Below are 23,696 nucleotides of genomic sequence, written 5' to 3' on the forward strand. Positions count from 1 at the left end.
CCAAAGTGCTTGGGATTACAGAAATGTAAATTAAAAACACCCAGCCCTCACTGTGTTTTTAATTTACATTTCTCTAGTGATTAATGATATTTTATTGGGCTTATTTGTTATTTTTGTACATTTTTTGGTAAAGGGTCTGTTCAAATCTTGTATCCATTTTTTATTTGAGTGTTTATCATATTGGGCATTTTATATATTTTCAATAAAATTTTTTCTTAGGTGAGTGTTTTGTAATTATTTTATCTCAGTCTATAGCTTTTCCTTTCATTTTCTTACCAGTGCCTTTTGAAAAGAGAACTTTTGATTTCATTAAAATCTAATTTATCATTTTGTTGTGATTTTTGATCTATGCTTAATAATCTAAGGCCACAGAAAGTTTTCTGCTATGTGCTAAATGTGGAAACAAAGGTTAACAAGATATACAAGACACTTGATTTCATTATTTCCTGAGTTTTCTTCATTTATAGTTTTAGCTCTTATATTTGAGACTGTGTTACATTCGAGTTAATTTATAAGCAAGGGTCAAGACTCAGTTTTCTGATATGGATTGTTCACCACCATGCGTTGAAGTGCTATTAGACTGTGCCTCATCATTTTTTTCTTACTCCTCACACTGGCATCTTTCTCTACCATTTCAAACAGTTCTTTCCAGAATCACCATTGATTTAGGTAGAGAGGTTTGTCCTTGTTTCATGTGACTCTCAATGGCCTTGGACTTTGTTGACCCCTCCCTCTTTCAGACACTCTTCACTTGACCAATGTAGCATCCCACCATCCTTTATATTTTTCTTGTTTTTCCATCTGCTTCATGTGCCTACTTTGATAGTTTTTCTTTTGCCCATCTATTAAATGTCATGGTCCTTCAGCATTCTGTCCAAAGCCCATTTTTCTCTTTATTATTTGCATGTTCTCTGCTTATTCCCATTTGTTCCCCTGGCTGAAGAATCTCAAATTTACATCTGACCCAGATCTTTCTGAGATTCATTTTTGCATATCCAACTGCCTACCAGGACTGTAGCTGTATGAGGAAGAAGGACCTTATATATGTCTTGTTTACATTTGTATTCACAAGCTTAGCACACAGAACTTAATAATTTGTAGACTAGATGATCAAATGAATACATGAACAAACTAAACTGATACCACACATATTCAGTGAGTACATGACTGGAGACACAAAAGAAGTAAATTACTTTTGGAATCACATACTTTGTGTTCACCATGCCACAGTTTTCTTTTACTGTTGGTAGTGAATCTTAGGATAAAGAGATGGGAATAAGATTCTGTGCAGGGGCAGGAAGGAGATGCAAGAGTAAAGAGACATTTCTTCAAATGTTACAAACACTGTTTCTAAGGTTTTTTATTCCAGTAATTGTAATTTCCTTCTGAAATTTACCTATATTATTTGGAGAATAAAATATTTAGTGGCTCTATTAAGTTCTGATTGTAGCTTTAGCTATAACACATTTTTTTTTAATTTCCACCAGAGTTTTTATAAGTTGCTTTAATATTTTTTAAGACCTAAAAGCAAACTTGTTCAACCCATGGTCCACAGGCTGCATGCAGCCCACAATGGCTTTGAATATGGCCAAACACAAATTTATAAACTTTCTTAAAACATGGTGAGATCTTTTTCTTTTTCTGTTTTCTTTTTTGCTCATTAGATACCATTAGTGTTATGTGTGGCTCAAGATAATTTTTTTAAATATATATTTTATTGCATTTTAGGTTTCGGGGTACAAGTGAAGAACATGCAAATTTGTTCTCTCCATCACATTCAGGTACACCTATCAAACATAGATTAGGTCTTTTCACATAATCCCATATTTCTTGGAGGGATTTTTTTTTTTTACTCTTTTTTTCTCTAATCTTGCCTTATCATTTTCTTTCATTGAGTTGATTTGATATCCTTTCTTCTGCTTGGTTGATTAGGCTATTGAAACTTGAGTATGCTTCATGAAGCTCTCATGTCATGTTTTTCATCTCCATCAATTCATTTATGTTCCTCTCTAAGCTGTTTATTCTTGTTAGCATTTCATCAAACCTTTGTTCAAGGTTCCTAGTTTCTTTGCATTGGGTTAGAACATGTTCTTTTAGCTCAAAGAAGTTTCTTATTACCCATCTTCTGAATCCTGTTTCTGTCAATTCATCAGACTCATTCTCCATCCAGCCTTGTTTTCTTGCTGGTGAGGAGTTGTGATCCCTTGGAGGAGGAAAGGTGTTCTGGTTTGGGGTGTTTTCACCCTTTTTGCACTTGTTTCTTCCCATCTTTGTGGATTTATTTAATAGCTGTCATCTTTCTAGTTGGTGACTTTCAGATGGTGTCTCTGAGAGGACATCCCATTTGTTGATGATGAAGTTATTTCGTTCTGTTTCTTAGTTTTCCTTCTAACAGTCAGGCCCCTCTGCTGTAGAACTGCTTGAGTTCCACTCCAGACCTGATTGCCTGGGGCTCACCTGCAGCAGCTGCAGAACAGTAAGGGTTGCTGCCAGTTTCTTCTTCTGCTATCTTTGTCCCAGGATACCTGCCAGATGTCAGTTTGAGGTCTCCTTTATGAGGTGACTCTTTGGATATATGAGGGTCGGGGAGCTGCTTGAGGAGACAGTCTGTCCTTTACAGGAGCTCAACTGCTGAGGTGTGAGCTCCATTGTTCCATTCAGAGCTGCTGGGCAGGTACGTTTAAGTCTGCTGCAGCAGAACTCATAAGAGCCTTTTTTCCCAGGTGCTCTGTCCCGGAAATATAGGGCTTTATTTATAAGTTTCTGTCATGCTTTTTTCAGGGATGCCCTGTCCAGCGAGGTGGCAGCCTGGTCACAGTCTGCCAGCAGAGATATTGCTGATCTGCTGTGGGGTCTGCCCAGTTGCTGTGTGAACTTACCTGCAGTCCTGTTTATAGGGGTATAGTTAGAACTGCCTCTGTATTGGCATCCTACCTCTGTAATTGTGGACTCCCTCTGTAATGGCGGACTGTCTTGGCAATGGTGGGCTGCCTCAGTAATGGCGGACTGCCTTGGCAATGGCGGACCACCTCAGCAAGGGCAGACTACCTCAGTGGTGGACTGCCTCGGTAATGGTGGATGCCACTCCTTCACAGAGCTGTACTGTCCTGGCTTCACCTGTGCTTGCTATGAATCTCTGAATCCAGAGCATTTTAGATTGCTGGTATTTGTGGGGGTGGGACCAGCCATGCCTCATCACCTGGCTCCCTGGCTCCCTGCCTCAGACCCCTTTTCTTTCAGTTGAGTGGGTGTCTCTGTTTCCCAGGCATTCCAGTCACCTGTTGAAATTGTGCCCGGATTTATGTAAGTTCTTGTGTGGAGACGTCCTACACTGGCTGAAACAGTCATGCTGGGGGCTCGTGGTGCTTTTTCACCCGGGAATCTCCTGGCCTGGCTCCCTATTTCAGTCCCCTTTTTTTCAGTTGAATGGGTGACTCTTTCTCCCAGGTATTCCAGTTGCCAGTTGAAAAGGCACCCGGATTTGTGAGATTTTGTGCAGAGACCCACTGCACCAACTGAAACAGCCATGCTGGAGGCACTTTTCCACCTGGGAATCCCCTGGCCTGGCTCCCTGTTTCCATCCCCCTTTTATCAGTTGAATGGGCAACTCTGTCTCCCAGGCGTTCCAGTAGCCTATTAGAAAGGCATCCAGATTTGTATGAGATTTTGTGTGGAGACCTGCTGTGCCACCTGAAACAGCCATGCTGGAGACGCGTGGCACTTTTTCACCCAGGAATCTCCTGGCTTAGCTCCCTATTTCAGTCCCCTTTTTATCAGTTGAATGGGTGACTCTGTCTCCCAGGTGCTCCAGTCACCAGCTGAAACAGTGTCCAGACCCGTGTAAGCTTCTTGTGTGCAGACCAGCTGCACTGGCCAAAACAGCCACACTGGTGACCTGTGGGGCTCCTCCGCCCAGGAATCTTCTGGTCTGTGTGTGGTAAAAATCCATCTGGAAATGCAGCAACCACTTATCCTCTGTGCACTCGCTGGGAGCTGCAATCCAGAGCTGCTCCTACTCGGCCATCTAGGATCCCCTCTTTCAGATAATTATTCTTTTTCCAATGTGATCCAGCAAAGCCAAAAGATTGGATACCACTGCCCTTGAGTGATTCTCAAGAGCTGTATAGAACAGCACTCCCCAATGTTTTTGGCATCAGGGACCAATTTCGTGGAAGCCAATTTTTCCATGGACTGGGGGGTGGAGCTTGTGGCGTGGGATGGTTTGGGGATGAAACTGTTTTACCTCAGATCTTCGGGCATTAGATTCTCATAAGGAGCACATAACCTAGATCCCTTCACGTTCCGTTCACAATAAGGTTTGTGCTCCTGTGAAAATCTAATGCTGCTGCTGATCTGTCAGAAGGCAGAGCTCAGGTGGTAATGCTTGTCCATCTGCTGATCACCTGCTGTGCAGCCCAGTTCCTCTCAGGCCACAGGCCTATACCAGTCTGCAGCCTGTGGGTTGATATAGAAGATGTAAATTGAGTGATATAGATTCATTTGGATCTAATATCAGGAACATTTTTAAGAGGATCTGAGTGCTCACATTAAAGAACTTATATGCTTGTTATGAATTTAGCATTATGCTGGTACTTTGGGGTTATCTGGGGGAAATATAAAATACAGTTCTCCTTACTGCCCTCAGGGAGCACACATCTTCAAACAGATAAAATACACAGCTACAACCAGCAGGTAAACAGCAGCACCTATTAGGCAGTTTGTAGTATTCTTTTTATGTTACTTGGCAGGAAAAAGAGGATGTCCTGCCACTAGACATGTGTTTTTGTCCTTGCTTGTCACTGCAAGCTGTTATGTAAATATGTTTATTGTTTCTCTATATCTGCCCTTTTTCTTTGTTCTGGAGTGTGTTACTCACATTTCTCTGTATCTTTCTATCCTACATTTCAGTGAACGGTTTCTGGTAAGACTGAACAAGAATGGTGGGCCAAGGAACCCAGAGAAGATAGAACGAATGTGTGCCCTTTTTACAGTATGTATAAATTATCTTTTCCTTCTTTGCTGTTGACTCTAACCAGTGGCCTGCTATGTGGATATTGTCACCCTGGAAACAAACATTTATTCTTATTTTCACACAAACTGGGGAGAATAGGACTTGATTTATGGTTCTGTTAGGTATTAATGAAATATACGTAGAAAACTGAAATTATATACAGTTTTAAACTGAATTTTTATTAAAGAAATATAAAGTACCTTTCACTGATGTAGGTTTTATAAGCTATTGCATAACAGACACTTAAAATCTTACAGAACCAGCCTGGACAACCTGCCAAAACCCCATCTCTACAAAGAATACAAAAATAAGCCAGGTGTGGCATGTGTATGTAATCACAGCTACTTGGGGGTCTGAAGCGGGAGGACCCTTTGAGCCCAGGAGGTTGAGGCTGCAGTGAGCTAAGGTCACACCACTTAACTCCAGCCTAAGTGACAAAGTGAGACCCTATCTGAAAAAAAAAAAAAAAAAAATCTGATGTAGGTCTTTCTTACTGTTCTTATCCAAGACTACTAAGAATTTCTCTGAGGTGGACAATTTCTGATGCATAATTTATTTTAAAGATATCCACGTTTACAGCTCTGTGGTTTGTTAGTGAGTTCATATACAGCAAGACAGACTAAATGGTCTTCTTCTAAATACCAAATGGAGGATCTATTTCTACTACGATCTATATTACAGTTTTTTCTGAAAAACTATACTGTTGTTCATGGTCTCTACAACCATGGACGAATCAACTTAAAAAAAGGTTTGGTAATCTGCCTTTTAGAAAATACCAAACCTCACAATGCCATCTTGCCATGTATGTTCTTTAAGTTTATTCTGATTTACTAATTCATTTTTACCTAGTTAAAAACACTCTCCAACTGTCTTTATTTGATAGTTTATTTACTGTAGAAGAAGACAAGACTGTCACCATTTTAAACCAGTTTTGATTATTGTTGATTCTTTGATCTGTTTCAGTGATCCTGAGATACATCAAAACCTATTGTGATAGTTTCACAGTGTCACTGACCTTGCTTATGGTGTGTGATTGACAGATGATAGATACCTTAAAGCTTACATTGTGCCTCTTAAATGCAAATGAGATTTATCTGGAGATCTGATATGTGACTTTCTCTGAAAGAAACAATTATATTTATTTACCTCACTTTTTAGTTCATTTACTGCAACTTTATCTTTCAAAACATTATTTGATGTTACTACAGAATCAGAAGCCACTTTCACAGGGATCACTTTTATTGGTAATGCTCCAGATGTACAGAAAGATTTATAAATCTAGCTAAGCTAAAATAATATTTTGTCCATCTTTGAACTTAGCAGTCAAGGCTTAGGAGATAATGCAAGGAGAAAGAACAGGAAAAGCAGACCCATGATGGCACTTAAAGGAGTTGAGATGTCTTTGTCTAGGAAGATCAGCACTCTTTCTTCAATTGTAAAAGAACAGAAGAAACGATCTAAATTTTAATAAATGGGATTTAGGTTAGTCTATTGAGTGAGAGCTTCTGAAGTGAGAGTGCCTGAACACTGAGGTGGTTTTGTAGGACCTCCTTTCTGAAACAGAATTAGTAAGAGACACCCACCTTCTAGAATATCTCAGTAACCTTAGGAGGTTTTTCTAAATTCTGATTCTCTGATATTACCTGGTAAAGCATCAAAAGAAATTGTTGATTCCTTGTTTCTTGGATTTGTGGGAACAGAGCTGCATGCATATACTTTCCTTGAATTCTTAAATATGATGAGTACAGTCCTTGTCTTTTGAAAAATGAACTTAATTAGTGTGGTATTTTAATGTAATTACAGTAAATCATAATTTTCATTTAGCATGTTAATTATTCATATGAGCCCAGAGGCCAAAACTGTAGCTCCAACTTTATTGCACATAACACTCAAGATGTGCACTTGTTCTGCCACAGTGGGAGGGTACAGGGTATTAAATATCCTATTAATACTTCATAATTCATAATTGTATTTGCAGTACAGCCCTAGATTTTTTTTTTATGGAGTCAGGTTCTCTGTGGCCCACCCTTCAGTCCAATGGCCTGATCATAGCTCACATAGAAACCTTGAACCCCTGGGCTCTAGGTGATTTTTATTTTTAATATATGATGTCCTGCTATTTTGCCCAGGCGAGTCTTGAACTCCTGGCCTCAAACAACCATCCCACCTTAGCCTCCCAAAGTGCTGGGATTACAGGCATGAGTCACCACACCCAGCCCAGCCCTAGATTTTTTAAAAAGGTCCCAAACATGATTTGAGGAATTTTTACAAAGCATACAAGATTTCTCAACAAGATTATCTTAGCCAGGATTGTTATGTTGTACTTTAAGCTATATGAAATTATATATGTGGGACCTGTTTTCTCATTATCTAAGACTTGAGTTTCTCCTATGAGCTAAAGGAGTTTCCTAGATTGGTGTATGTGCTACAGAGTCTCAGAGTAAATGCCAGAAAATATAGCCACAACTATGGTCAATGCTGACCTGTTAGCTTACCTTAGAATAGGGAATATGCTCATACAAACTGAGCATATTACAAGGTTCCTCAGCACACTTCAGAGCCACATTAAAGTCACATTATTTGGCACAGCCTTATTCTCTTTGAGGGCTTATTTTTTCTGACTTGGTTAGATTTTAGGGTTTCCTACAAAGGAAAAGTTTTATCCAAGGAGAATGTGTTTTATAGTTATGTGGATGGCCATAACAATGATGATTTTGCTGACTTTCATGCTAAACAATGGCTGTGTGTACAAATGTATGAAAGTATGTCTATTTGTATGTACTCATTCCTAGATATTCAGGACCTCATACACACTGCCTGGCAATATGTCAGTAATGTTTTGTTATATAAACAAATGAATATATGTATATGTTTATTTGCTGTCATATTCAAATGACCAACTGAGAGAATGAATTTGTGCAGTTATCCATGCATTCGTTGGCATTTTTATATATGTATTTATACTCTTCTACATTCCAAGATAGAATTTTAAGTAGTGATTTCTTAGAGTTCAAACTTATTACTATAATAACATCATGCATTAAAATACTACCTTCTTTTCTGCAACTTAAGTATCAATAAGCTGGTTTTATTTTGAATTCGTGAATCCCATTATCTCTATAGGAAAAGAGAATCCCAGACACAGGGAAGTTAATTAACTTTTTCACGTTTCAAATGAGTGAGTTTAAAATGCTGGACCCTAAGTCACTGTCCTCAGTTGTCTCTTCTACACTCTGTTTAGTTGGGACCAGCTTCCTAGTTAAGTAGGATTAGAGAGACCAGTGAACAAATCTAATTCCTGCCATGTGATCAGGATTGAAATCCTGCTCACCAGATGAATGGTAGGTACATCACCCTTCTTCTCATCTTGCTTTTACAGGTCATGTGAGTAATATAACATAGATAACCTTGGTGCTTAGTCTTAAAGAATATATGTTTAACAAACCCTGTGGGTAACTGTGTTTAGCCATGCACTTACATTTAATAGGATAGCTTTTATATATAAATTCTGTGGAATTCACAAATAATAATTTTGCTTAAAATATTTTTGCACTAATTATTATTGTCTTATTTGTATTTATGTTAAATAAATACCACTGAGAGTTCTGGGTGCTATGTACATGATGATCAAAAAGAGCCCCTACTCAACCACTTGGAAAATACCATAAATTATACTTAAGTCTTCTTTTATTCACTCAGCAGAGCCAAGGAAAACATTTAGTATTCTTGTGTACAACCCATCTAATTATTATTTGGACATCTTTGGAAACTGGCTTAAATTCTATAGGCATATTGGAGTCAGTGATTATACTAGTCATTTGATAGTTTGGATATACACAATCTAGGCTGTATAGGAGGAACCATTTTACTTTGAAATGTGTTGGACATTTCTGTATTCTTCAGTAATCAACATCTTTTAATCTAAAAAGTATTTTAAAATGGTAACATGGTTTTTAGTTTTGTTTAGTGTCAAAATATAGCACTATATTAATAATAATATTTTAAATTCCATTTTTAATGGAAAGAATTCATGAAATGGGGCCTGAAACACCCTTTTTCAATATCAAACACGACTTTCATGTGAAAACATATCTTTGTGATTCCAGATATCAATTTATGTTTATTTTATAACCTATTTAATTATAAACATACTTTATTACTATAAGAACTTGACAAAATATTAACAACCATCTAAAAGCTTCAGTTTCATCATTTCATATTACTTCTTTTTTTTTTTTTTTGAGACAGATTGTCACCCTGTTGCCCAGGCTGGAGTGCAGTGGCATGATCTCAGCTCACTACAGTCTCCACCTCCCAGGTTCAAGCCATTCTCCTGCCTCAGCCTCTCGAGTAGCTGGGATTACACACTCAGCTAATTTTTGTATTTTTGGTAGAGAATAGGTTTCACCATGTTAGCCAGGCTGGTCTTGAACTCCTGACCTCAAGTAATCCTCCAACCTCAGCATCCCAACATTCTGGGATTACAGGCATAAGCCACCACACCTGGCCCACATATTACTTTATGTCTCATTTTCTTTCATATGTTCAGGGCCATTTATCATTATCCCATTAGTCCCAGGGCAGGGCTGGGACTAGGCTAAGACAAGCAAAGCACAGGATCCTGAGAGTGAGTGTGTCCTTAAATTTTGCACCTAGGTGCCTTTCTTGCCTCACCCTAGTGCTAACCCTGCAATAGCGTTTGCAAATTAAGAAACAAAGAGACTCTGTTAAAACGTGTGCTCTGAATGAAGAGACACCCCAAACGGGCTTTGTGTGAGCAACATGGCTGTTTATTCACCTGGGTGCCGGCAGGCTGAGGCCAAAAAGGGCATCAGCAAAGGGGGGTGTGATATAAGTTGGGTTTTATAGATTTGGGGTGAAAAATGGAAAGTTACAGAAGTTACAGTTGGTGGCTTTTTGCAAGCTGGGAGGGGATCATAGGGTGGGGAGTCAGGAGGTTGGGCCAAGGTCAGTTACAAATGGCCTTGTCAATTGAAGCCAGAATAAGAAACAATAAAAGAATGTCTCAGGTTAGTTAGGCCCTGCAGGGGTTGATGGTTCTTCCTTCCAGCTACTTTAGGTTTTCTAATTCTGGAAGGCCCTCCAGAGGTGTATGTGCAGTTCATGGGGGTTGCCATGCCATCCAAGGCATAGTGAGACCTTACATTTCTGTCTTTTCATAATAGTAATATAAAGGAAAAATGAAGAGTGGAGGGCAGTGGAATGTTAGGAAGGCTGGCAAGAGAGGGTGATGGGGCGATGTTTCTCAGGGCTTCTTCGAGTGGGATTGGGGGTGGCATGAAAACCTAAAATGGAAAGCAATTTGGACTGCTGGGAGATCTTGGAGCAAGGGGTGATACTGTGGGGTTGTTAGAAGAAGCATTTGTCGTATTGACTGATCAGTTATAACTTGCATACAATTTTGTAGGAATTGAGAGATTAATCAGAAAACACAGGGTCCAAATAACAGAAGGATAAAGCTAGTGTGAGAGGACGAAGGATTGGAAGAAGCCATGACTTCCAGTTAGAGAGTGTCCAGCCAGTCCAGCCAGGTCCAGAACAAACATTTGCCTGATTAGCGGGCTTTTGGGCTCTTTTAATTTGTTGATGGCATCATATACGAGCCTAGACTGGTTTACATAAAAACAACATTCTTCATTTAGGAATAGGCAAATACCTCCTTTTTCAGCAGTCAGTAAATCAAGACCTCTGCAGTTTTGGAGGATAACTGCAGCTAGGAAATTTACTTGAAATTGAAGAAAGGATAGTGATTGCGTTGATTCTGCAATGCTAGCAGAGAAATCATTAGAGAGGCTAGGGAAGGTGCCCACTGAAGTGGTAAGGCCTGCTATGCCTGTGCCAAGTGCAGTAGTAATTCCTAACCCTACAAGTAAGGGGATTAATGGAATGACCCACTTGTGTCGTGTCGGGACCACAAAGGGAAGCTTTCGTCTCCATTGGCAAACTGAATTTTGGGAGTAAGGAAAACTAAGGGTACAAGTGCCTGTCCAGTTGGTAGAAAGGCAGATGTAAGAAGAAGAACCACAGAGGAGAAAAAGTCCTTGGCTTAGACAGAACTGGAAGTGTAAACTGAAAAAGTAAGAAAGTGGTCTGAGGCAGTGTTGTGGTCTTGGACTGCAGCTGTTAAAAGTTGTAGCGGGGTTTGATAGGGTAAACTGTGTGGAGAGAGAGCTTTTTTTTTCATGGTATATGAGGAAGCATGTGATATCTTTAAGTAACCATACACTTTTATTAACAAGATTGGGTATGAGCAGACAGGAATAGGGGTCTAGAGGAGAGTCTGAGGAGCAAGGGTAGGGTAGCCAAGGGTAGAGTGAGAGACAGGATAAATGCTTACCTAGGCAAAATCTGCTATTGACGTTTTAAGACTGCTAGCAATAAAGAAGGGCCTTTCTGTAATGTGCAGTTCGTATGCTCCTATTTTTTGGTTAATGTGGGTAGCAGGGCTCTAATGTGGGTAGCAGGGCTCTTGAGGTGAAGTGTAAAGGAACACAAAGAGGATGGGAGATATAGTCATGAGGTTCAGGTTTTTGTTAGGTATTTTGTGAGAGACTGAGTTGAAGTCAGGTCCAAGAGCAATGGTTACTTTGGGGGTTTCAATAAAGAGTGCATAAAGCTGAAGAAGGCAAGGGGCTGAAAGTAAGTGTGTGAGGTATAAAGAGGAAACTAAACTTTGGAGTTTGTGAGAGCCATAGAGGGTAGATGGGGCATAGCCTGTGATTTTGAGAGTATCAGGGTGGCAGCTGTTGCCGCGCATAGGCATGAGGGCCAGCCCGGGACTGTGAGGTTAAGTTGTTTGGATAAAAATGCCACAGGTCATGGGCCTGGATCCTGAATAAGGGTGCCAATGGCACAGCCTTTTATTTCTGCTGAGTAGGTAGAGAAGGGTTGAGAGGAGTTGGGGAGTGCTAAAGTAGGAGCAGTCCCGAAGGTCTTTTTTAGAGAACGGAAGGAAGAGTGAAGGAAGGATTTTTGGCCTATGAGGTCAGCTAAGTTTCCTTTTGTAGGTTTATAAAGTGGTTTGGTTAGGAGGGCAAAGCCTGGTAACCAGAGGCCATGCCATTCAAGGCGGGATCAGACCTTACACTCTGAATCTCAAAGCTCATTCCAAATCATGACTGCCATTTGATTATACCTTTTTTTTTTTAATTGAAGAAAGACAGGCATCTGGGATCAATCAAAAGATAAAAGAGGAAAAGGATCTAGAACTAAGGGAACCTTTCCTAGAAAGATCACAGAAAACCTGTCACATTAAGGACAAAGGTCATTCATCAAGTATTATTAACTCACAATAATGACAGAGTGAGCAGCAAGTTGACAGCCTGGTGAAAAATCTGAAACAGAATATATATTAAATGAATTTTTGTTATTTCAAGTACAAGGCATTTAAAAAGCATAATGCATATTCATTAACAAACATTTCAACATGTGTTCTAAACACAAATAGAATGATTATCAGGCTGGGCATGGTAATACCTGTAATCTCAACACTTTGGGAGGCTGAGGCAGGAAGACTGCTTGAGCCTAGAGGTTCGAGACCAGCTCTGACAACATAACAATACCCCATTTCTACAAATAATTTTAAAAATAGCTGGGCATGATGGTGCATATTTGTAGTACCAGTTACTTGGGAGGCTCAGTTAGGAGGATGGCTTGGCACAGAAGACAAACCTGCAGTGAGCTGTGATTGCGCCACCTCACTCCATCCTGGTGTCAGAGCAAGACCTTATTTTTTAAATAAAAGAAAGAAAAAGGAATGATTTTCACAATGCTTTGGTTTGGAAATTTTCTGATTCTAGATCATATCTGTTTACTTAAAGGAAATCCTTAATTTTTTTAAAATAAGATTATTTTCAACTTTATAATTTAGTATAAATGATAAATATCAGAATTTAGAAATGGAAATCAAATGATTGAGGTTTCACTGATACCAAATTAATCTCTTTTATGTGGAACATACTTCATGTGTAATAATCATTTGTGAACAGAGAAATCAATGTAAAATTAGTGGAAAGCAAACTTTTAGGATTTCAGTTACTGAGCTTTTTGGTGTTTTCCCAATTTTTTTCTGTATTGAACATTTATTCCTTCTGTACAGAATGTTTTTACATGATGTTAGAGTGGACATGGAATAAGGCAATATCATGAATATTTCTGATGTGAGAACTTTTATAGACTTTTTATTTGTTAATTGATCTAAATGGGAGTTGGAAAAATATTGTCAATAAAATAAACATCCAAAGGCATATAAGATAACCAGACTTTCTCTGCAGGCATCTTATAAACATTGAAGTGCTATGTTTATAAACATTGAAGCATCTTATAAACACTGAAGTGCTATGTGCTGTAGTCTCCCTTCCCCTACCTGTAACACATAATAGAAGCAAATGAGTAGAGCTTCAAAATGAATTTTTAATTATTTTCTATGTATTCTTTGCCTGAATTTACTTGTTTTTTCTCTTTTCTCAGGATCTGAGCAGCAAAGATATGAAGAGAGATTTGTATATTGTTGCCCATGTGATCCGAATAGGTACTGTTCATCTTACCTATTCACATGACTAAGACTGACCCACCTTGGGATAAGTCTGTCTTGTGCATGACCTTTGTTTTCTCCCTAGATCTTACCTGTAATTTCAGGTCTTGGGATTAGAGTCCAGCTTGAATTAAAGCTATACCTAAACTTAACTGCTATGGTAGCTTGGTTTGATATAAATGGATTCAGAGGGGTCCTTTTGTTTGTGTTTTTTATCACTTAAAACCTTCTGCTCCCTATCTGTTTTTAGACCCAAACTTTTTATTTCAAATGATCTGCTTATTGACGTTGCCTCTATACCCACCCTACACTCAGAGATTTTATAGCAAGTTTCCAGGGGTGCCAACTTCACAGCAAAGGCTATTCACCACCAATTGTTTGTGTTTGAGATTATGTATCTGCGGTACTCTCCACAAAATTAGAGTTATTGTCGTCACTCCAGAAGACGGATGGCATTTCACTTCAACCCCACCCAAGATGAAAAAGTGATTTTTGCTACTGTTCTGTCGTTGGTTTGCTCAGAACTTATTTCAGGTTTATGACATAACTTTTGGGGCTATGGTGAACCAAGGCCTCCTTTATAGGTTTGAGTTCTGGCATATCATGTACATTTTTATCAAAGAATATTTTTTAATCCCTTGCCAACAAAAGAGCTATTTTGCTGTGCTTAATAAAGTGTTTTTTAAGGTTACAGCATTTGCAAGTATTTTTGCCACTGTACGCACAGCTTTGGAAAGCAGGAAAAGTAAACACTCATCCACTTACTAAGACTACTTATGGTCCCACAATTGTTCAGGATGACCTTTGACAGCAGAATTTGGTTGAAAGAACACAGCATCCTTCTTGTCTCTGCATATGTAGTTTATACCTGGCACCTAAATACTAAACTTTGTATCTATAATATACCTGACAAGTTTAAAACTATTATTAGCACGTTGGTTTTTCTAAGAAATTCATAAAATCACTTTTATTCTTATGTGATTATTAAATGGACTGTTGATATTGGTTTAGAGGACAATAAGAATGATTGATTGAATGCAGTAAGGGGAAGAGCTCTGGCTAGAGGCCTGTTTGGTGATTTTCCAGATAAATATCCTTGGATGACTCCCTTCAGTCCTGTAGTCTTCCAACTTAGAAGATTTCCTAAGTGCCTATAGCTCAGGCATCCTTTTATGACAATTAGGTGATACTGGAGAGGAAGTATGCTTTTCTCAGTCTGATTGGTGTTTTCTGCTGTGCCCAAGGCCGGATGCTCCTGAATGACTCAAAGAAAGGTCCTCCTCACCTGCACTACAGGCGACCATATGGCTGTGCAGTCCTAAGCATCTTGGATGTCCTACAGTCACTCACAGAAGTAAAGGAAGAAAAGGATTTTGTTCTTAAGGTTTACACGTGAGTAATGGACATCAGGAATATTAATGTCGTGTAGCATAAGACATCTTAGCACTGCCCTTGAGAGCAGCGGTGCTCAAACCTTGTGGACATGGGTCAGCCACAGTGGCTCATGCCTGTAATCCCAGCACATTGGGAGGCTGAGGCAGGTGAATCATGATGTCAGGAGATGGAGACCATCCTGGCTAACATGGTGAAACCCCGTCTTTACTAAAAATACAAAAAATTAGCCAGACATGGTGGCACGCACTGTAGTCCCAGCTACTCGGGATGCTGAGTCAGGAGAGTGGCTTGAGACCCGGAAGGCAGAGGTTGCAGTGAGCCAACATCACACCACTGCACTCTAGCCTGGGCGACAGAGCAAGACTCCATCTCAAAAAAAAAAAAAAAAGCCTTATGGACACAGAATCACCAGGATGTAGGATAGGGACGTTCTTGAAAATGCAGAAGATTGATCTAAGATTTGGGGTGGAGCCCACACAGTATTATTTTTAATAAGGTTCCCAGGTAATTCTGAAACAGCTTCATTTGGGACCTTCTATCCTAAAATGAAAATCTGGTAGTATACATTTCCATTTCTCTCCAGAATTAACCAGTCTTACATATTTGCAGAAAAGCTAACCATACACTTCTCATGTTTCTTGGCTATGAGAGTCTTGTGTGTCTAGTGCTTGCCCACAAGTTATTATTAACTGAGCTGCTAATGATCAAGATTGTTGAAAAGAATGATCACGAGTCAAGTTTCTTTATCTTTGAAAGAAAGCCAGTTTCTCTGAGGAACTGAGATATCATTCTTCACTTGTGCCACCAGAGATCAATAAGTCACATCCAACCAGGCATGGCATTATTTGTAGTGTTCTTCAGCCAAGGGATATTGTCCTCGATAAGCAGTCCATCTCTTTCTAGCTTTTTAAACAATAGGAAAAACATAATGAAAACAAATGTAGAATTCAGTCATGTACACCATCTTTGGTCATATAGGCTTACACACACAGAGTAGTGCTAAAAAATAAGTGGTGAGTTTAGTAAGTTTTTAAAGCAAGTATACTTAAAATTGTGAGAATTTTTTGAAACTCATCTTTCAGTTTAACCCAATATTGTTTATCCAAATTAAATCAAATACTGCCAATCACCATGTTAATGTATCTTTACCATAATATTGTATAGAGATTTTTCTGCATTATCTGTTGCTGTCTAACTTGGGCATGAAATAAACTTAATTCACAATTTCTATTAAGCTACATTTGATTAATTTCAAAATAAAACCCAAATATCCTCATTACCTATTTTCTCTTCAGCTTTGTTCTATTCAGAGTTGTATACTTAATGGGATGAGGATCTTCCTTTGGAATCATAACTTACAAAGAAAATTTTGGCTGGTTTTCTCCACCTTCCATGCATCAATCATAGGCTTTCTCCATTTACCAAATCCCCACATTGATGGGTGGTGGAACCTGCTTGTATGCCTTCCTTTCTTTGAAAAGAACTAAACAGAAATCCAGAATCATCATTATTATCATCTTACTCCACTGAATTTTTTTCAAGGGTAAGGGATTTATAGATAGCGCTCTAGAATTGTTATCTCTTTGCATGTATTATCTCTTCCTTGTTTCAGTGCAAATTTTCATTACACATAGGAGCTTGCACAGCATTTCTCCTGAAATCATGCTGTCAGGCTTAATTGGCCTAATTGCTTTTAAAGCAACAGCTTTCTGTGCGAAATGAGATTCACATATATGTTTTTCTTAGCTCCTTCTTATGGGCTGTATCTAATATAACAGTTCTAAAAAACTGAAGAAAAATATGTTTATAGAGAAGATAGTTTTTTCAGAATTTGTTTTGAAAGATTAACAGAGGTAAAATGTACAATAATTTTTCTACTGGAAAACATTACCATACTTTCAGATAGACTCTCAAATGCATGTTTGTAAAATTGATTTTGTGTGCAGTATCTAGGATTAGTCATTTTAATCCACATCAGCACAGTGAATCTAGCCCTCAGGAGAAGCAATATTTTCCAGTAAATTTCAGGCAATGTTTTTGTTGGTTAGATTGAATTGGAAGCTTAAAGAGTTTACTAATTGCTATTGATAGTGCTTTAGCCTTTGCTAGGACAGGATTTTACAATGATAAAAACCTCTTACACAGTTTTAATCAATGAGTTGGCAAATATCTGATTAGTTCTTCACATTCTCATTATTTCTTTCATTGTTCATTGTTAGCCCTAACCAGAGAAGATTCAAACTCCTGTCTGTCTCTGCCAAGGCCACTACTCTGCTGTATTATGTTTTTATATGTTTGTTAATTTTCTTAAAAGGCACCACATTCTTTTAAGAAAATTGCCATAAGAAGTTGAGGCATGAAAACTAGGTCACTTCCAAATGAGTCATATGCCTTAAAACTCACAAATAAATAACCATATGTGCATTTCAGTCTGATACAGATAGCATATTTTTCTTGGCCAGAAGGACAAGGGGTCTCAAGCAGGCACAGGGCACACTGTACTTAGAACCCAGGACACAAAAGGAGAGGAGTGCCAGGAACCAAAGCCAATACTGGAGGGGGTGGATGTCCATAAATAATGCATGTAACCAAATACAAGACGGCTTTGAATATGTGATGATCGCTGTCCAATTTTACAATGAAAAATATCCAAATAAACATATTTAGGCCAACCTTAGTGAAACAGATAAATATGTGTTTTGAATATTAAATTTTTAATTTGGGTTACAATATATTTTATATTATAAAATACTTATTATAAATTATGTACCAATCACATATTATGTAAAATTTAGATATATTACTTATTCTTGATTCTCAAATTTCATGAAAAAAATTATTCAAATTATTCATATGCAGCCATGCCATCAGGTCTTTGTCATCACTTGAGCCACTTTCTGAATTATCTGACACAGTTTTCCAAGGCACATTATTTTTACTTCATCAGATTGGCTTTGAGGCATCATTCTTTGACTCTTTCCTGATGCTTTCACACTGGAAATTTATCTGGAGGCATAAGATGATACAGCCACTTACTATGCTACTTTTATGGTGATATTCACAATAGCATTTAACACTTCAATTTGGTGATCATACCCCAACCGTAATTACTAAATCTGTGTAGCTTTGCTCCTTTTAAAAAAAATGTATTTCAACCAATTCTGCCAGATAGCCTTCATAAGCATCTAACAACTGGAGGTAATTTCAGGTTAATACAATTTACCTAGACAGTGCTGTGATGTTCAAAATGAAGAGATTCAGAAAATGCCCCTTATCGTGAAAGGCTTTATGAGAACAGGAATATCAGGTGGCGTATACCTGCTCTGTACTCACAAAAATTAAACATTTAAAGAAATGAACAGTTTTTTAATTAAAGCAATATTAGGTGGCAACCTCTTCTATGAGTAATGACTAGAAGGGAACTGTTCCTCATTCTTGGGATAGACACTAGGCCTAATCAGGCATTTTTTGAGAATACCGTCTTTGGATTCTTTGCTTCAGAGCTACCTTATCCATGAAACTGCCTTAAGGGTACTTGTTTAGGAGCCATTTTTTTCTTTTTTTGAGATAGATTATTACTCCCTCTTTTGCCTGTGCTGGAGTGTAGCAAGTGGTGCGATCTCAGCTCACTGCAACCTCTGCCTCCTGGGTTCAAGCAGTTCTCCTGCCTCAGCTTCCTGAGTAGCTGGGACTATAGGCACGTGCTGGCACACCCTGCTAATTTTTGTATTTTTAGAAGACACAGGGTTCACTATGTTGGCCAGGATGGTCCGGATCTCTTGGGATTGTGATCCACCTGCCTCAGCCTCCCAAAGTGCTGGGATTATGGGCGTGAGCCACTGCACCTAGCCGGGAGCCATTCTTAAATGGAAGAATGTTCTTAAATGGGTAGAGGCCCATAGGGCCATCCTCTTTTTATCCCCCCGCCTTATTGAGGTATAACTGACAAATAAAAAATTATACACATTTAAATTGTACAACATGATGATTTGATATACATAAACATTGTTAGATGATAACCACATTCAAGCTAAATAATATATCCATCACTTCACATATTTACTTTTCTTGTGGTGAAAAATAAACAGATGTACTTTTCTTATTTACTTAAGATCTAACATCTTAGCAAATATATAATGTAGTATTATTAACTATACCTACCGTGCTGTACATAAATCTCCAGAAGTTATTTATCTTAAAACTGAAAGTGTGTATCCTAAGATGAACATCTTTACACTATCTTCTAGCCCTTGGCAACCACCGTTCTACTCTGTTTCTATGAATGGCTTTTTTAGATTCCTCATATAAGTGAGCGATTACATATTTGTCTTTCCATGTCTGCCTTATTTTACTTAGCCTAAAGCCCCCAGGCTTGTCTATGTTGACACAAAAGCAGGATTCTCTTTTTTATTATGTTTGAATAATCTGTTATATGTATAACAGATATATATTTTTTAATTTTATACTATTATTTATTACATTTCAAAAGATAAAATGGATGTATTTATCTCAAAGGTCATCATAAGTAAATATAATTACAATGGGAATTGACAGATGAATAATAAAGAAAATATATAATTCCTAATTCATCTGTCAATTCTCATTGTAATTGTATATATTCTTTATTATACATAATTATATATTCTTTATTATTCAAAGAACTATATATATTCTTTTTGTTTATTGCATTTTAGGTTTTGGGGTACATGTGCAGAACATGCAAGATAGTTGCATAGGTACACACGTGGCAGTGTGATTTGCTGCCTTCCTCCCCTTCACCCACATCTGGCATTTCTCCCCATGCTATCCCTCCCAAGCTCCCCCCCACACTGTCCCTCCCCTATTCCCTCCAATAGACCCCAGTGTGTAGTGCTCCCCTCCCTGTGTCTAAGTGTTCTCATTGTTCATTACCCACCTATGAGTGAGAACATGCAGTATTTCATTTTCTGATCTTGTGTCAGTTTGCTGAGAATGATGTTCTCCAAATTCATCCATGTCCCTACAAAGGACACAAACTCATCATTTTTGATGGCTGCATAATATTCCATGGTGTATATGTGCCACATTTTCCCAGTCCAGTCTATCATTGATGGGCATTTGGGTTGGTTCCAGGTCTTTGCTATTGTAAACAGTGCTGCAATGAACATTCGTGTGCATGTGATCTTATAGTAGAACCATTTATAGTCCTTTGGATATATACCCAGTAATGGGATTGCTGGGTCAAATGGAAGTTCTATTTCCAGGTCCTTGAGGAATCGCCACACTGTCTTCCACAATGGTTGAACTAATTTACACTCCCACCAGCAGTGTAAAAGTGTTCCTATTTCTCCACATCGTCTCCAGCATCTGTTGTCTCCAGATTTTTTAATGATCGCCATTCTAACTGGCATGAGATGTTATCTCAATGTAGTTTTGATTTGCATTTCTCTAGTGACCAGTGATGATGAGCATTTTTTCCTATGTTTGTTGGCCTTGTGTATGTCTTCTTTTGTAAAGTGTCTGTTCATATCCTTTGCCCATTTTTGAATGGGCTTGTTTTTTTCTTGTAAATCTGTTTTAGTTCTTTATAAATTCTGGATATCAGCCCTTTGTCAGATGTATAAACTGAAACAATTTTTTCCCATTCTGTTGGTCGCCGATTCACTCTAGTGACTGTTTCTTTTGCCGTGCAGAAGCTGTGGAGTTTGATTAGGTCCCATTTGTCTATTTTGGGTTTTGTTGCCAATGCTTTTGGTGTTTTGGTCATGAAGTCCTTGCCTACTCCTATGTCCTGAATGGTTTTGCCTAGATTTTCTTCTAGGGTTTTTATGGTGCCAGGTCTTATGTTTAAGTCTTTAATCCATCTGGAGTTAATTTTAGTGTAAGGTGTCAGGAAGGGGTTCAGTTTCTGCTTTCTGCACATGGCTAGCCAGTTTTCCCAACACCATTTATTAAACAGGGACTCGTTTCCCCATTGCTTGTTTTTGTCAGGTTTATCAAAGATTGTATGGTAGTAGATATGTTGTATTGTCTCCAGTGCCTCTGTTCTGTTCCATTGATGTGTGTCTCTGTTTTGGTACCAGTACCATGCTGTTTTGATTACTGTATCCTTGTAGTATAATTTGAAGTCCAGTAGTGTGATGACTCCTGCTGTGTTCTTTTTGCTTAGAATTGATTGGTTATGCGGGCTCTCTTTTGGTTTCATATGAAGTTTAAGGTAGTTTTTTCCAGTTCTGTGAAGAAGGTCATTGGTAGCTTCATGGGGATAGTGTTGAGTCTGTAAATTACTTTGGGCAGTGTGGCCATTTTCACGATATTGATTATTCCTAACCATGAACATGGAATGTTTCTCCATCTGTTTGTGTCCTTTCTTATTTCATTGAGCAGTGGTTTGTAGTTCTCCTTGAAGAGGTCCTTTATGTTTTTCATTAGTTGTATTTCTAGGTATTTTATTGTTTTTGTAGCAATTGTGAATGGCAGTTCGTTCTTGATTTGGCTCTCTTTAAGTCTACTATTGGTGTATAGGAATGCTTGTGATTTTTGCACATTGATTTTGTATCCTGAGACTTTGCTGAAGTTGCTTACCTGTTTCAGGAATTTTTGGGCTGAGACGACGGGGTCTTCTAGATATACTATCAGGTCATCTGCAAATAGAGACAACCTGGCTTTTTCCTTTCCTATTTGAATACCCTTTATTTCTTTTTCTTGCCTGATTGCTCTGGCTAGAACTTCCAGTACTATATCGAATAGGAGTGGTGAGAGAGGGCATCCTTGTCTGGTGCCAGATTTCAAAGAGAATGCTTCCAGTTTTTGCCCATTCAGTATGATATTGGCTGTTGGTTTGTCGTAAATAGCTTTTATTACTTTGAGATACATTCCATCAATACCGAGTTTATTGAGGGTTGTTAGCATAAAGGGCTGTTGAATTTCGTGAAAGGCCTTCTTTGCACCAATTGAGATAATCATGTGGTTTTTGTTTTTGGTTCTGTTTATGTGGTGAATTACGTTTATAGACTTGCATATGGTGAACCAGCCTTGCATCCCCGGAATGAATCCTACTTGATCGTGGTGGATAAGCTTTTTGATCTGCTGTTGCAATCAGCTTGCCAGTATTTTATTGAAGATTTTTACATCTATGTTCATCATGGATATTGGCCTGATGTTTTCTTTTCTTGTTGAGTCTCTGCCGGGTTTTGGTATCAGGATGATGTTGGTCTCATAAAATGATTTCGGAAGGATTCCCTCTTTTTGGATTATTTGGAATAATTTCAGAAGGAATGGTACCAGCTCCTCTTTGTGTGTCTGGTAGAATTTGGCTGTGAACCCATCTGGACCTGGGCTATTTTTGTGTGGTAGGCTATAAATGGCTGTCTCAACTTCAGACCTTATTATTGGTCTTTTCATAGTTTCGGCTTCCTCCTGGTTTAGGCTTCGGAGGACACAGGAGTCCAGGAATTTATCCATTTCTTCCAGGTTTACTAGTTTATGTGCATAGAGTTGTTTGTAATATTCTCTGATGATGGTTTGAATTTCTATGGAATCTGTGGTGATTTCCCCTTTATCATTTTTTATTGCATCTATTTGGTTATTCTTTGTTTTTTATCAGTCTAGCTAGTGGTCTGTCTATTTTGTTGGTCTTTTCAAAAAACCATCTCTTGGATTTACTGATTTTTTGAAGGGTTTTTCTTGTCCCTATCTCCTTCAGTTCTCCTCTGATCTTAGTTATTTCTTGTCTTCTGCTAGGTTTTGAGTTTTTTTGATCTTGCTCCTCTAGCTCTTTCAATTTTGATGATAGGGTGTCAATTTTGGATCTCTCCACTCTTCTCATGTGGGTACTTATTGCTATATATTTTTCTCTAGAGACTGCTTTAAATGTGTCTCAGAAATTCTGGTATGTTGTGTCTTCCGTCTCATTGGTTTCAAAGAACTTCTTTATTTCTGTTTTCATTTCATTGTTTATCCCGTCAACATTCAAGAGCCAGTTGTTCAGTTTCTATGAAGCTGTGTGGTTCTGAGTTAGTTTCTGAATTCTGAGTTCTAAGTTGATTGCACTGTGGTCTGAGAGACTGTTTGTTATGATTTCAGTTGTTTTGCATTTGCAGAGCAGTGCTTTACTTCCAATTATGTGGTCAATTTTAGAGTAGGTGTGATGTGGTGCTGAGAAGAATGTATATTCTTTGGATTTGGGGTGGAGAGTTCTGTAAATGTCTATCAGGTTTTCTTGTTGTAGGTCTGAGTTCAAGTCCTGGATATCCTTGTTAATTTTCTGTCTGGTTGATCTGTCTAATATTGACAGTGGAGTGTTAAAGTCTCCCACTATTATTGTGTGGGAGTCTTTAAGTCTCTTTGTAAGTCATTAAGAATTTGCCTTATATATCTGGGTGATCCTGTATTGGGTCCATATATATTTAGGATCCTTAGCTCTTCTTGTTGTATCGATCCTTTTACCATTATGTGATGTCCTTCTTTGTCTCTTTTGATCTTTGTTGTTTTAAAGTCAATTTTATCAGAGACGAGAATTGCAACTCCTGCTTTTTTTTGCTCTCTATTTGCTTGGTAAATCTTCCTCCATCCCTTTATTTTGAGCCTCTGTGTATCCTTGCATGTGAGATGGGTTTCCTGGATACAGCACACCAATGGGTTTTGGCTTTTTATCCAATTTGCCAGTCTGTGTCTTTTGATTGGGGCATTTAGTCCATTTACATTTAGGGTTAATATTGTTATGTGTGAATTTGATACTGTCATTTTTATGCTAGC

General features: G+C 38.3%; 1 protein-coding gene across 37 annotated transcripts in view; it reads left to right on the plus strand.

Annotated features, from left to right (window-relative positions):
• DOCK3 (dedicator of cytokinesis 3) overlaps positions 1–23,696 on the plus strand; it is a 718,052-nt gene that overhangs the window by 501,835 nt on the left and 192,521 nt on the right. For all 37 annotated transcript variants that reach the window (XM_035275648.3, XM_035275652.3, XM_035275649.3 and 34 more), the window contains 3 exons: positions 4,909–4,990; positions 13,502–13,562; positions 14,810–14,957. In XM_035275648.3, coding sequence (XP_035131539.2) covers positions 4,909–4,990; positions 13,502–13,562; positions 14,810–14,957 — 291 coding nt within the window. The remainder of the gene's footprint in view (positions 1–4,908; positions 4,991–13,501; positions 13,563–14,809; positions 14,958–23,696) is intronic.

This window comes from Callithrix jacchus, chromosome 15 (genome assembly GCF_049354715.1).
Source record: "Callithrix jacchus isolate 240 chromosome 15, calJac240_pri, whole genome shotgun sequence".
Classification (NCBI taxonomy): Eukaryota; Metazoa; Chordata; class Mammalia; order Primates; family Cebidae; genus Callithrix; species Callithrix jacchus.